Below are 14,579 nucleotides of genomic sequence, written 5' to 3'. Positions count from 1 at the left end.
TGTATACATGAGGTGCTTCACAGAAGCCCGCCATCAATTTTAAAAGATAGCTTTTTAGGGCATGGCGATGCCAGTGTTGGCGGACTCCCAAATATACGCGTATGATGTTAAGTAGTAAAGTGGTTATGTAAATTTTATTTTCTAACTTAATAACTATTACACATAAGCCGGCGATTAGCAATAGCTAATTCTTAAAATTTCGACATCGCGATAACTCCCGCAACTTTCGCTCAAAAATTTTGGCCAACATCACGACCCTGTGCTGTGCGCAAAGAGGCGCCCGTAAAATCGCGTCATTCCGCGGGGCATGTCCCACGTGACCTTCTCTGCCTCGCCTGCGCTGCTGCGCACACTGCTCCCAGCCGCTCCGTTGCAACCGTTCGCCGAGTATTACATTCCCCGAACCTTTTTCTGTGGGCAACCGTAAGAAGAATGTAAGGAAGAAGTTGTTCGGTTTCTGGTTTATGGGGGTTTAATGTCCCAAAGCCACTCAGGCTCTGACGGAAGCCGTAGTGAAGAGCTCCGAAAATTTCGACCACCTTGGGTGATCGAAATTTTCTAGCTAGGTCACCAACGGAAAAGTAGGTGACGTAGCTGCCACCCAAGAAGCGCGGCCTCATGACGTAATGAGACCCCCCCCCCCCCCCCAACGCCGCAGGTGGCAGTTAAATTAACGATTCGTCTTGAGGGGCTGCTAGTAAAGAGGAACGTTTGTCTCACAAGCACCGCCCGTGGCTGTGCATGAAACAGCCACCTGCCTGGGTAGTGGGGCATTGCCACAGCTGGCGCATAACTGCGCCAGGAGTGGCACGAGGACACCCAAGGATCTCCGAATGTGAAGTAGAGAATGACTCACTTCGCATATATGGGCACTGTTGTGACGGGTGCATTCCGCCGTGTCACCACTGTTGCGACTGGTGGCTGTCGAGGTAGAGCGCCCGAGTTTCTTGGCATTCGGCGCGCTTCCACGCAAGGGCTGGCCAGCCGAATCGGCGTTTGGATCAAACGAAATGGGGCTTTATTCCGCTATACATTTTATGACATTATTATTCAGTTTGGAGCCTCGAAGCTTAGGCAAAAGTAAATAGTGTAACAACATCAATTCCTTGCTGAAATCTAAGCAATTGCAATGAACGAGGAGGTGATTCTAAAAGGCTAAAGTTAAGTCATGCACAAACTCTGCAAGCTGTACGGTGAAAAAAATGTCTTCGACGAAATGCGTGCTGCTTGGGGTTCAGAACTATACCGGCCAGTATCGGCTACCAACGATATTGTATAAAAAAGTCACGCGTACTTTTTTAAGAAATGGGCGCGGCGAGGCCAGTGCAATCATGCCACTCACGAAACGCTTCCTGCTTATTTCACAAATTTTCCTGCTGGCCGACGCGGCACTTCATGTGCCACAACCAGCTGCCCAGTGTGCATCTTCAAGGCATCGACCCATAATAATAATTGGTTTTTTTGGGAAAGGAAATGGCGCAATATCTGTCTCATATATCGGCGGACACCTGAACCGCGCCATAAGGGAAGGGATAAAAGAGGGAGTGAAAAAAGATTCCGAACCTGATTCCGTAATATCGACTTGCCCGTCATGGGCAGAACTGAGCATGCCCAACGCAACACACAGAGAACTACCGTCGCCAGTGACGTCACCTGGCTTCCCTTTAAAAGAGTGTCCGCAACGATTTTTCATCAGTGGGCTCGGCGAGGCGAGTGCAATTATGCCGCTCACGAAACGCTTCCTGCTTATTAAGGCAAAAGCCTTTAATGTGTCGTACTGTCGTCCGTTCGCAGAGGGTGTCACATGTTTAACTCAGGAACTGAAAGGTCGAGAAAAATTTGCTCACGACATCAAGACCATGCCTCGGACCTGGTGCAAGTGCGCCGTGAGTTGACGACTTGCGGCTACCCCAGGAAATTTCTAGCCTCCGTGGAACGCCGCTCAGTGCTCCTAGAGGACACGGCCCGCAACCATTGCCAATCACGTGCCGCCATCCCCTATGTGCCTGGTGTAAGCGAAGCACTGGGACGTGTGCTGCGCTCGTACGACGTTCACGTTGCCCACGTTCCCACCCACAAGTTACGGCACGAACTTGTGAATGTGAAGGAAAAGCTGGAAAAGGAAAAATTTCCGGGCGTGGTGTACCGGATCCCTTGTGCTGAGTGCGATTATGTATGCATAGGCGAAAGCGGTAATTTTCGAAGGCGCCTGAAAGAGCACAAGAAGGACGTAGAAAACCAAAAAGTAGTTGCTAACGCTCTTGCGGAGCATGCCGTATCAGCAAAACATCGTATCTACTGGAATGAGGCCTCTATTATCGCCAAAGAAAGAAACGGGCTTACACGCCAATATCTTGAGTCGCTGGCGATACAAACGACTAAAAAAACACTTAATCGCAATGACGGCAATCTCCCGCCAGTGTATGCAAGATGCCTCGGACGATTATTGAAACGTATTTAAGAGCCCGGTTTCTTCGTAAAGCCTTCAGTGAACAAGGCTTCCGTAAGGAAGCCGAAACGTCGTTTATTGACACAAGCCTTTGGTCGGCGATTCTTTTTTTTTGTTTTCCTATGAAAGAGATAGCAGAAAACAAATGGATGCTTCAGATAGAGGAGGAAATACTGAAACTATGAGCCAAATGTGACGACTGTAGAATAATTATTTAATTAATAATAGGCAAAATTGTTCAAATTGCGTCGAAATGGCGCGGACGTCGATACAGCCGCGGGAACACTGTGACGTCACATCAACAGGAAGTCGTCACGGCATAGTGAAAATTGTCACAGAATGGTCGGAAAAAGTCGGACTTTTGTCAATTTAAAGGACCCGCCGCGGTGGCTCAGTGGTTACCTGGCTCGACTACTGATCCGGTGTAGCCGGGTTCGAACCCGACCGCGGCGGCTGCGTTTCGATGGAGGCGAAACGCTAAGGCGCCCGTGTGCTGTGCGATGTCACGACACGTTAAAAATCCCCAGGTGGTCGAAATTATTCCGGAGCCCTCCACTACGTCAGCAATTTCTCCCTTTCTTCTTTAACTCCCTCCTTTATCTCTTCCCTTACGGCGCGGTTCAGGGGTCCGCCGATATGTCAGATACCGCGCCATTTTCTTTTCCCAAAAACAAATATCAATTTCAAATTAGATGAAAAAATGTGTAATTAAGCGTAATTAACACTTAAGGTCCCCTAAAAATGTATAATTTGGGTCTCGATATAGGCACGGGAACGGTGTGACGTCATATCCACCGGAAGTCATCATGGCATAGTGAAAATCGTCCCAGAATGGTCAGCGTTCGCCTCTCAACACTTTAGTTCCCAAAGTGTCTCATAATTTTTTCACAGATTAGTTGTGTTCACTGCATTCGTAGCAATGACCTTACATTGTTGATTGTGCCGTGCCCACGGACATTGCGAGCGATTGCTTACAAGTGTTTTCTGGTACGTAAATTATTAGTCTGTGGAGACGTTGAAGAGATCCCAGGATTTACTGTTGAAGAAATGTTTGCCGATCTGAAAAATGGCCAATCGATCATATCTAAAAAGCTCACTGACATTAGCGACTATGTGAAATCTACGGAAAACAAAATCGAAGCTCTTGAAGGCCGCAAAACTGAAGTAGATAAGTTTCGTCAGGAAATTTGTGACAAAACAGCGCAAATTGAGACTCTTCAAGAAAAAGTTCGTACGTTAGAGCGCATAGTTCAGCAACACAATGAAAAATTGACAGATCTTGAAGACCGTATAGTCGCCGATAAAATCTAGTAAATTTTGGTATAAAACAACAATGATGATGGTAGGTTTTCATGGCACAAGGGCACCTAAAGCCAAAGAGCGCCAAGGTATAAAAGAACAAGATAAAGAGAATGAAGGAACCTTGCTGAAAGCGGTTGTACACTACCCTTTTCTCGAGAAATTGCAAGTCAAGCAGCTCTGTCGCTAGGATACACTGTCTTGCCAAAAATTCAGGAAATAGACCCGTAAATGTGTACTTTCAAGATTTTCTGGAGAAAGAGGGTGTGCTCCGCAATGCCAAGAAACTGAAAGGCTCCCCGATTTCCATCCAACATGATCACAGTCGAAATACGCTCCGTAAAAGAAAACTGACGTGGCAGAGTGCGAGCACTGAACGGGCGAGCTCTAAATAACGTGTTTTCTTGGTCCATCACAAATTGAGCATAGATGGCAATCTTTATACCCGGGACAACTTGCAGGATGAGCGCGTTCTTATCAGAGAGGCTCGTGAACCGCGAACTTCCCCTTGACGGGGCGCATGCTCCATTGATAAACAGCTGAGGCTATAAACTTTAATGCCAGGAGCCTGGCAAATAACTCTGAAGAACTTGAATTACTTCTTTCGAAATATGACCCGCATATAACCATCATAACTGAAACCCGGCTGCATGATGCGATATTAGCGATGAATCCTTGATACCCCCTCTTATCAAAATTTTCGACGTGACCGCCTAACCCATGGGGGTGGAGTTGCTATAATTTTGAAGAATACATTTGCTGCAAGCGTACTGCCTCAAATTGAAGGTCATGAAAGCCTGTTGTTGAGGGTCGACTGTTGGGGCCACAACATTGTGGTGTGTGCGGTTTATCGTCCACCAACGGCCTCTCCTCAGTTCCTTGAATCGCTGTACGATTACATGTCTGGACTTAAACACCAGTATATAATTATGGCGGGTGATTCTAATCCTCGATCCATCAACTGCAATAAGAAGCCAGAGCTCCACTTACTGAACAGCCCTCTAATTGATGTCATGCGACCTACAGCAGGTCGTACTTAAGAACAGCTGTGTGAATGACAATAATGGCTCGATTTTAGACCTGGTGTTCGTCAGCAATGACATTTCTGAATTTGAAGTACGCGTACAAGACGGCGTATCCGATCATAAGCTTGTTTTTTTTTCTCGTGTCGGCTTGCTGACTGTCTACAAAAAGAAAAACCGTAGAATAGAACTGTAAAAGACATTGCCCATGCTGATGACGAATCAATTATGGACGAACTTTGGAAATTGCCCGACAATTTGCCAAAGACTGATGCAATGACATCATGGTTAATGTTTTAGAGCACAGTTATGTATTGCATGGAAGTATTTATTCCGTATCGAGAATAAAACCAAAGCGAAGAAATTCATGAGTAAATCGAAAAATTATACCCTAAACGCAGGGTGAAGCGTGCGAAAAAGCGAAAAATTAAAAATCTTGTTTTAATTCGAAAACTCTAAGCCCAGCTCTGACTGAGTTATTACCCGCCCGAAAAAAGTATTTCTCCTCAACGCTGCCACATTTCAGGAAAACTAGCCCACAAAGATTTTGGCGTTACCTTGGCAGTGAAAGCGCGGACATAGAAAAAATGTTGAAAAATGGCGAGCTCATTACAGATCTCCCAAAATTGCTGATGTTATAAGCAATTAGTTTCATTCCGTGTACTCGCACAGGGACACTCTAAACACAAATACACCTATATGGGAGTAAAAAGGACCGTTTTACTTCCTTTCTACTCCTTTTGTTTAGAGTGGATGAAATAGCCAATATGGCTTTACCATCGATTCCTGAGACAGACCTTACAACATTTGAAGGTGTTATGACACTGGTACAATATCTTAAAGAAAAATCTGTTCAGTAATTTTCTGAACACCAAATGCTGCCCCTGGAATTCTAGATTTCCTGAATAGGGCCTACATCCTCGCAAAGAAATTTTGAATATTTTTAAATTGCAAGGTAGTTTAAAGGAAATATTTAAGGCAATGGTCCATCTTTTCAATCCGTGGCAAAGTCTTTTAAAATTTTTAAATCGTTGGCGCCGAGCAATTTATTTATTAATTTATTCAGATACCCTGAGGGCACGAAGGCATTAAAGAAGGGAGTGGGAAAGACATGCCTTGAGTAAGATACAGTGCAGCAGAAAAACAAATAGAAGAAATGACAACGCGGCGAAAAATGAACACAACAAAACACAAAAATAAGGCAAAAGAAGGCAAAGGGAAAAGAAAATAACAAATCCCCAAAAAAGGAAAAGATTTCTGGCATACAGAAATAAGACAGCGAATACGAACGCAAAATAAAACTTACTAAAATCTACAGACAGAGATTACATAGGGCAGTCTTAAAAGAACTTGGGTTAGTAGTGTCGACAATGTGCCTGGGAAGGTGGTTCCCGCTGTCAGAAGTTTCGGGGACAAAAGAAGAAAAAGCGTGTTTAGTATGGCATGACGGAACACCTACTTTGCGAAGATGATCAATGCGGCCTGAAACATATGTAGGGGTAGTTAGAAGCCGGCTCTTAAGGAGAGGATTGTAGTAATAGATCTTATGAAATAGGCATAAGCGAGAAATTTTTCGGCGGAGTGAAAGCAGTTGATGATAGCAAAAACAAAAAGTGCAAGAGTATTAAAATCAAATCTTCCAATATATGAAAAAAATGCATTCAGACTGTTTCCCGTTCAAAAATGCTTTCGATCGGAATTGTTTGGTATGAAGTGTTTGAGGACAAGAGACGGCAAGCTTGAATAACTGCTGTGCACAGTGTGAAGTAAGTTTTTTCTCTTGCTAAACATGTTTGGTATGTTGCTCGTGTAATATTATTTTTGACCAGTTTTCGGTTTGGTTGGTTGGTTTATTGGGTTTAACGTCCCAGAGCGACTCAAGCTATGATGGATGCCTTGCGGAAATTTTGACCACATGGGGTTCTTTAACGTGCACTGACATCGCACTGTACACGGGCCTCTGGAATTTGCCTCCATCGAAATTCGACCGTCGCGGCTGCGATCGAACCCGCGTCTTTAGGGTCAGCAGCCGAGCGCCATTACCCCTAAGCCAACGTGGCGGCTAAAATTTTACCAGTTTTCGCAATTCACGAAGCATGCAATGTTTAGTAGGAGAGCTCGCGCTAACGAAACTCATTTTTATTTTTTTGCCAGTAATGTCCTCCGCCGGTCAGGTAATGCAAACAATTATTTTGGAGACTGACATCAACAGCTGTGTTATGGAGACGCGTGTGAGGCAAGGTCAGTGGTCCCCTCATTGTTCCGACGTGTGACGCCCGGCTCAATTCCTGAAGTTACTTTAATATATGTAAAAAGTTCTAAAATAAAAGTATTCAAAATATATTCTTGCACATGAATGAGCATTTTCATGTGAACGATGGCTCTGCAAATAAAATGTGCGGGGATGCCCTTGTGCTGCGACCCGCATTAAAATAATTATACCAGCCGTTTATCTCAATGGCATTGATTAACCATGGAAACTATCGCAATTTTTCTGTTCGATATAAGCAAGCAGCAGGCAGGCACATTTCTTGAGTGTTTTCGTTCTTCTCTTCAGTCTAGAGTAACACCTTATGGGCAATTAATTTTATGTTCAATTAAAACTTATTTTCCTTCTTATGCAGCGAAAAACATAACGAAATCCCAACAATTTGTTCAACAGAGTTGCGTGCACCAAACTGCTCAGCCACCCAATAAAATTAAGTATTTTGTGAAAATGACCCTGCAAAAAAGTATTTACCTCGAATTCCACATCTTAAATGACCTTGTCATTTACTCGCGACACACATTTCGCCGTTGCGGTAATGGCATTTCCGTCAACAATCTTCACGGAGTGGAAAAGATCCACTAGTACTTTTTCTTTTCAAGTTGGCGGTGCGAAAGGAAAAAATCGCTGTCCAGTATTTTTTGGACCCACATCTCAAAGTGGGCTGCCACGATAGAAAGAAATGCGAACAGCATGGCGCATAGGCGCTCCGCTGTTGGAATTTATTTCTGCCATGCTTATGCTTGGCTCGCAATATAAATACGCTAGAGACATCCATGATAAAATAATATACCACTTTAGCACACTTTTGCTGTCACCCAGATTGAGTTCATTGAATATAAATTTTAACTGCGCCGCGCTGTTGACATTTCTTTCTATCGCCCCTGTACAATTTCCTAATCATCTGAAGCACGTCAGCACTCCAGCAGGAGGGAAAAAGCACACGACTGCGCAGATTTGTAGACAGGCCAACGCGTGCAAAACATGTGCAGAACTGGCCTTTTTCAAACGAAAGCGCGCTACTCGCGCAGCTACTCAATGGGAGGGATGACCGGCCTACCCGGTCAATTGTGCGGAGTCGGCCGAAGAGGGCGCTTTTACCTGGCGCCTCCAGCGCCCCGCTGCGAAGCTGCGGTTCCCTATATACCCGCACGACCACGTGGCTATGACGTGTATCACATGGTCTTACGGCACCCCCATCGGAGGTCATCAGGTGGCTTCACGTCACCCAGTCGGATGTTCTTAAGGTCAAAGGTCAACACAAAGGTCACCCAATGTCAAAGGTCAAAGATCAGAGGTGGACTCAATGTCAGAGGCCAAAGGTCAACTAAAGGTAATTGGTCAAGGTCAAAGTCTCAAGGTTTCGACACCATAACTGAACCATATATGACCATACACGGCTAACATGGTTCGGCTGAAGGTCGTTCAATGTCATTCTCCGGGCTACGTCACGACTGCTCGCCTAGCGTAGTGAAGCTTTTCGCTTCAAAACAAAAGAAGACTTGGACACACGACTTTGTACTGCACCCAGTTGGTTTCACTCGGCTAGGGCTCTACTCTTCACGATATTCAATTATGCCTGAGGCACGTCATTAGTTATTGTGTATTTATTTCTGTTTATTATCTTTTTTTATTTTCTGGACCTTGTCGCTTTAACAAATCTACAATCTTGCCATCGAAAAGTTTGGGGACCCCTTGGCTGAAGTATATGACGCTGTATTTGCGGTACGAAGTATATTCTGGGTTTGCCTCATTCCAGGCAAACCATGAAGAAAAAAACACACTAGGATGTAAAATTTGCTTTTCGGCGAGTTGGTTTGTTTCCATGCTTGCACGGCACAGCGCAAGAAAGAACGGAGCATAAATTTCGCCGCGATGAGAAATGCATTGTGCGTCTTGTTTGCTTGAAAAAGAATAACACAGTGCCAAAACCGCAAGACACCACACACTATTTCTCATCTACTCGCTTCTCTTTCATCTGTTTTCTTCTCCTTCTTGTTCATTAATTACCAGAGAGCCCTTCCTATGATTTTCGCACTTACTTTTTATAGTTGACATTTGTGAAGCTGAACTGCGAAGCCCAACATTTCAGCACGCCACCCATGACCTGCGACACACATGAACGGCGGTATTAGGGCCCGAATGCTGAAGGTATGCTTTCACAAGTTTGGTTACCTTTTTCTTGGTGCGGAGCCCAAGTAATGTCGCCATCTGGCCGGCGGCCGACATATCCTCACAATCTTCGCCTGCGATTTGCATGATGCGACAGTTTTGCTCAGTGCTCAACTTTATTCTCTGGCTTTGATCAACACTCACCCAGCGCCGACGACCTGACGGCAAACCTTGTTTCCTCTTCAAAGTTGTTTAGGCACCTGGATATTTCGTTCTCCACTTCGGCTGGGATCTTCAGCTTTTCAATCCCGGCCGCCACACTGCGGACAATTTACTCGGAACTCAGCTTTATATCCGAACCAAAACATTTTTCTTCTTACTTGCCTAGGCACGCGATAATCACGTGAGCCCGTAAGATGCATTAATGAGGCACTACGCCGTTTTCTCAGAGTAACCCGATAAGGAGAAGGGCCAAATTTTTAAACAAAAACAGATTTCTTTACTACACTCGGCAATTTAAGCGAACTTTCCCCGTTCTGGTGCTAGCTGCGTGTATTGGATTCCAAGAAAAGGCAAGCGTAGCAGGGAGTGGCAGAAGGTTAGGTGGAAGGATAAGTTTAAGTTTGCGGGCATACGGTGGCCGCAGCTGGCAAAGGACAAGGTTAATTGGAGAGACACGGGAGACGCCATTGCCATGCAGTGGGCGTTGTCAGGCTGATGACGATGATGATGATGACACCATGTGGCGTTGACTGCATCTGATTACCACTGCCACTGCTTTCCTTTACACTGTGCCCATTTCGCTCCATAAAAACCAGTCATTTAGCGCTTTTTCCAGTCTGATTCTCATTTACCCTTCAGGCACCTTTATTCGCGGTGCTCTAGTTATGTCAAACGTTAAAGTATCATATGTTTTTATGCCTCAACTTAACTCAATTGCCACACTGCGAAATGCTCTGCTTTTGAGCCCTGTGAGAATTACTGGAATCATGGTCGAACAGCAACAGCGTTAAGCGGACTGAAAGTTTTGCTCCACAATGCACTCGTAAGGTTTCAATGCATACACCACCTTCTTCAAGTACTACTGATGTGTTCAACAACATGAAACTGTGTGTTCGCACACGCCGCGATGTCTTTTAGCAAGGACAGTTACCTTTCCGGGATGCACTAGAACAGACGGGCGCTTGTTATTTTAAAAATTAATATTAAAGTACTACAACATTGAAGATACAGGCTTTTAGAACAGCTGTCCTTGATGGCGTGTTGCGTTGCAGTGGAAAGCTTTCGTTGACAGTCTTGAACTTCGGTTAGTGGACCTGCAGTTTCCGCACTTGACATGTGCAAGCCTGTTAGTCGTTTACGTTTATCTTAGAGTAATTTTCATTAATATCTACATAGACACTTAATGGGGCTTGAATTATCTCTAAATACCAAAGTTTGGCCGGAGGCGCGCGGATGCAGCAAGCCTCACATGCTGTCCAAATTGTAATGGCTGCCGCCGAAATTGAAATTGTGCTTCTTGTTCTAATGTGCATTTCTTCTGAATCATGTACTTTCATTCTTTATAAGGTGCCTTTCTTTTGTATTATTTTCCCCACCCTGCAACAGCTCGAGAAGGGCTTAAAGTATTCTAAACAGGAAAATAAAAAAATCTTGCATAATATCTCTGACGAAGCCAGCGAAATCCACTCCGCCAATTCTGAAGGAGACACGAGCACACAATGACCAATACGGCATAGTTCCTGCTACCTCGAGCGCTGCGTTATTAGAGACTTGTCAGGTTATCCTTCAAATTCAGACACCTGGCAATTTCCAGGGCATTCATTGCTCCCCCTATCATGCTCGTTAACAGGACAGACGAAAGGGGACACAAACTAAGCCTTGGTTCTACAGTAATGGCTACTGCACAGCAGCATAGCTGTCACTGGAAAACAAAGAAGAAACAAGGGGGGGGGGCTTTCATAACCACATTCCAGTACAAGAAAAGCGATTGCTTTGAAAGTTTGCGCAGCCCCCGAAAATACAAAGGCCCCCCCCCCCCCCCAAAAAAAAAAATTTAGGAAGAAGCCAACTCCGGTAAATGAAGCTGAATTAGTGTGTGGATTAGGGAGGATTGGTGGCTTGATTAGAGCGGATTAGTGGATAGGAGTAGTATAATCCCTTATGATAATCCAAGAGAAGGCACTCGAACATTGCAGCCCTCAGATTTTAAAATTTGGAGGCGCTGATGACGTCATGACCCTGTTGATCAGTCAGGAAATATTGCGAGGGAGAAGGAGGAATTCTTTTTGTGACACGACGACCTATATGCTATCGTGTCAAAACTGGCTTCTTTGTGACCCTGGCGAATCTCTGCAGGGCGCGTCTTCTCCTATTCATTCCAAACTCGATAGCTGCTTTCGTTCCTAGGCAAGGATTTACGTTCGCTCCTTCAGAATGAAACTTTGGCAAGCCTCAAAAATGCCTTCTGGTTTCAAAAATAACGTCAGGGTTCTTCTTCCGCACTCATAACTGCTCCTCGTCGCAGCTCTGACCTGTGTATTTATTTATTAGTTATATAAATGCAAGACAACTCTGACAAGTTCCTAAATATTATGGCGACTTTCTTTAGTAACAGTTGCAATACAAGGACGAATTTTAAGAACGCCCCTAACATTGTGAACCCGCTGCGGTGGCTCAGTGGTTAAGGTGCCTGTCTACTGAGCCATGGTACCCGGGTTCGAACCCGGGAGGCGAAACGCAAAAGGTGCCCGTGTGCTTTGCGATGTCAGTGTACGTTAGAAGATCCCCCAGGTGGACGAAATTATGCCGGAGCCCTCCACTACAGCACCTCTTTCTTCCTTTCTTCTCTCAGTTCCTCCTTTATCCCTCCCCTTACGGCGCGGTTGGGATGTCCACCGAGATATGTGAGGAAGTTACTGCGCCCCTTCCTTTCCTTAAAAAACCAGTTTTCATTTCCCTCAACACTGTCACGAAGAAAAAATCTGTCAATTTGCACTGTCGTGAAACCAAATCGCCCTGCCCCGCTTGTGACTTTTATCACGAGTTAACTGAGATTCCGTTGCACGCGGGCAGATCTGATATCCTCCAGATTACTTTTGGAGCCCGGTGTACCCCTTTGTAATGTAAAACCTCGTCAAACTCAAACATTTGGTATCATCTTTCCAACTTAGCCGCGTTAAGAGGCATCGTGCTTACCGGATGCAGACGTCTTTCAGCGTTGACTGGCTATCATCCCTGCAGGCAAAAAAAGGACAACAGTTGAGACCCACATAATGAGCAGCTACGCCCAGGGCGCAGCGAGCCAAGTGCCTTTCAGCCAGGCCAAAACTGAGGCAACGTAGCAGAGCTGCTCGCTGCTCGAGGACAGCGGTAAACAAATGTCCGTTCCTTTCAAGTTTCTCTGAATCATCATATGCTCTATGTAGAATGGCCCACATACCTCAAAACTACCGAGAGTAATCGTTTCTGAATAAACACCGAATTTATTTTCTGTATTTCCTTTCCAAAGCTGCTTGATTGCTGTATACTCACTACATTAGAATGGGAGGGTTTTACTCTACCGCCTTATTGGTTAATTCCGAAACTGCCCAACCATTTCAGTTTATTATCCTCTGTTTGGATGGCACAGGATATAATCCACTTCAAACTCCTTGACCTCCTAGTAAACACACCACGAAAAACTCGTAGTGGCATTGTTACCTAAGAGAAGTGAAATAATTGAATGTAACTGAGTGCTTCGCTCACTTCACCGAACTATCACCGATGCGAGGACCTTAAGTGCGAGTCTACGCAGAGTTCGAACAAAATGCAACCAGACCAAATGCTGGAATGCCCAACAATAAAACTTTTCAGCAGAGCACTTTTTAGTGAAGGCAGAGGAAATTATTGAAAATGCACTCTGCTTAGAAGCAGCGCAAACAAAAGGACGCTGAACTGAACTCCTTTCGACTCCTTAGTTCCCTAATGGGCTGCGCGTCAGCGTCATTTGTTTGCATGTCCATGCCTTGAAGTGGAAGCTCAAGTAGTCAACGCACTTGTCTTCAGAGTTCACTCCTATCGGTGTCCCGTTATATTTCACCTACAGTATAGCACAGCAAAGTAATTTGGTATACTAAATTCCAATAAAAACTCACCTTGCTCTTGATCTCTCGATCTCTTGGATAATGTTTCTAAACTCCCCACTTGACGCTAGGAGCTTGTAAGAGGCCGTCGTTACCACGAAACCACGAGGAACTGAAAACTGACGGCGTGAGCCAAGAGATTCTGTTATTAGGCAGTAGCGATGACAAGGGTACAGTGCTCAGAAAGAATGTACTTTACAAGGGTAGTTTATAACAGGAATTTTATTTCTTAGCCTTCGCTAACAGAAAGGCCAACATTAATCACAGCACTAGTTCCTGTATAGCCAGATGGCTGGAGCCTGCAGATGTGCTTTTCAAGACTAATAGCTCAACACTTTGACGAAGCAACGCCCAAAGCCCTAAACATTCCCCTAAACATTTGACCAGAGCCAAGTTCTTTTAGCAAGATGAATCATTGGTACCCACGTAGTATGCGCCATGGACGTGGAAGTGTGTGCATCGCCTCCGTCTATTATAATACAAACACAAGTAAAATACATTTCTTTCAACATGAAGGTTGTGAGGGGTACATCCAGAAAGCCTATGACTGGCTTGACAGAGCGCTGTATAGCTTTACACACTAAAAATATGCCTACTGAAAATACGCTACTGTAAATATGCCATCTTTCATTTTAATTCCACCAAATTAAAAAGAACTAATTGCGATCAACGGGATTATTATTATTGTTATTATTATAAGGAAAACAACAAAACTTGCTTGAAACGCGTTCTGTTGTAAAAACCAACACATATGTTCACTTTGTGATTATTCTGCATTATGTTTTCAGCAAACGCTAGGTTTTAAGGAAAAGTTTAGTGTCCTCAAGACAAACACGAATGTAGAAAAGACAACAGAGCTCCGATGTAGATCCTTCTGAAGCTAGGCTTTGTCTGCATCACTAATTTTAATGCCGTGAGGAGATGCATGGTTGTATCCAAAACATTTTTTATTAAAATTCAAGCACCAGACTGCAGTGACTGTTATACATGTTACTCTATAAATATGCGATATATACAATACTTAAGGTAATACAAACACCATAAAAATGCACCAGAATACAGATTAAATTACCAACAGTAATTACAAAATATTATTTGAAAATGTTTTCGTTAAAGGTAAGACAAGCAAGGATGGCACCCAATGAACATGGCACTATCAAAAACAACAAAAATACAGTTCTCTATAAACACACTAAATATCACAAGAAGAACAAACAAGAGACGAACAACGAAGATTTGCATATCTTGAATTACGCTGCTCAGCTTTTTACCGGCAACGTAGAGGCTGGGAGACGAGACAACGAACT

At 44.4% G+C, this 14,579-nt stretch overlaps 1 protein-coding gene across 14 annotated transcripts in view; it reads right to left on the bottom strand.

Moving 5' to 3' along the window:
* LOC144127822 (rifampicin phosphotransferase-like) overlaps window positions 1-14,579 on the bottom strand; it is a 685,750-nt gene that overhangs the window by 389,692 nt on the left and 281,479 nt on the right. For all 14 annotated transcript variants that reach the window (XR_013313574.1, XR_013313577.1, XR_013313576.1 and 11 more), the window contains 5 exons: window positions 13,285-13,391; window positions 12,347-12,385; window positions 9,353-9,468; window positions 9,212-9,282; window positions 9,079-9,143 (listed from right to left, as the gene is read on the bottom strand). Coding sequence is in view for 6 of the 14 variants with exons in the window: in XM_077660767.1 (XP_077516893.1) it covers window positions 9,079-9,143; window positions 9,212-9,282; window positions 9,353-9,468; window positions 12,347-12,385; window positions 13,285-13,391 (398 nt within the window). In the remaining 8 variants the exon portion in view is untranslated. The remainder of the gene's footprint in view (window positions 1-9,078; window positions 9,144-9,211; window positions 9,283-9,352; window positions 9,469-12,346; window positions 12,386-13,284; window positions 13,392-14,579) is intronic.

The sequence above is a fragment of the Amblyomma americanum genome, chromosome 4 (genome assembly GCF_052857255.1).
Source record: "Amblyomma americanum isolate KBUSLIRL-KWMA chromosome 4, ASM5285725v1, whole genome shotgun sequence".
NCBI lineage: Eukaryota > Metazoa > Arthropoda > Arachnida > Ixodida > Ixodidae > Amblyomma > Amblyomma americanum.
The sequence above is the reverse complement of the archived record's forward strand: the minus strand, read 5'-3'. Positions and strand labels throughout refer to the sequence as shown.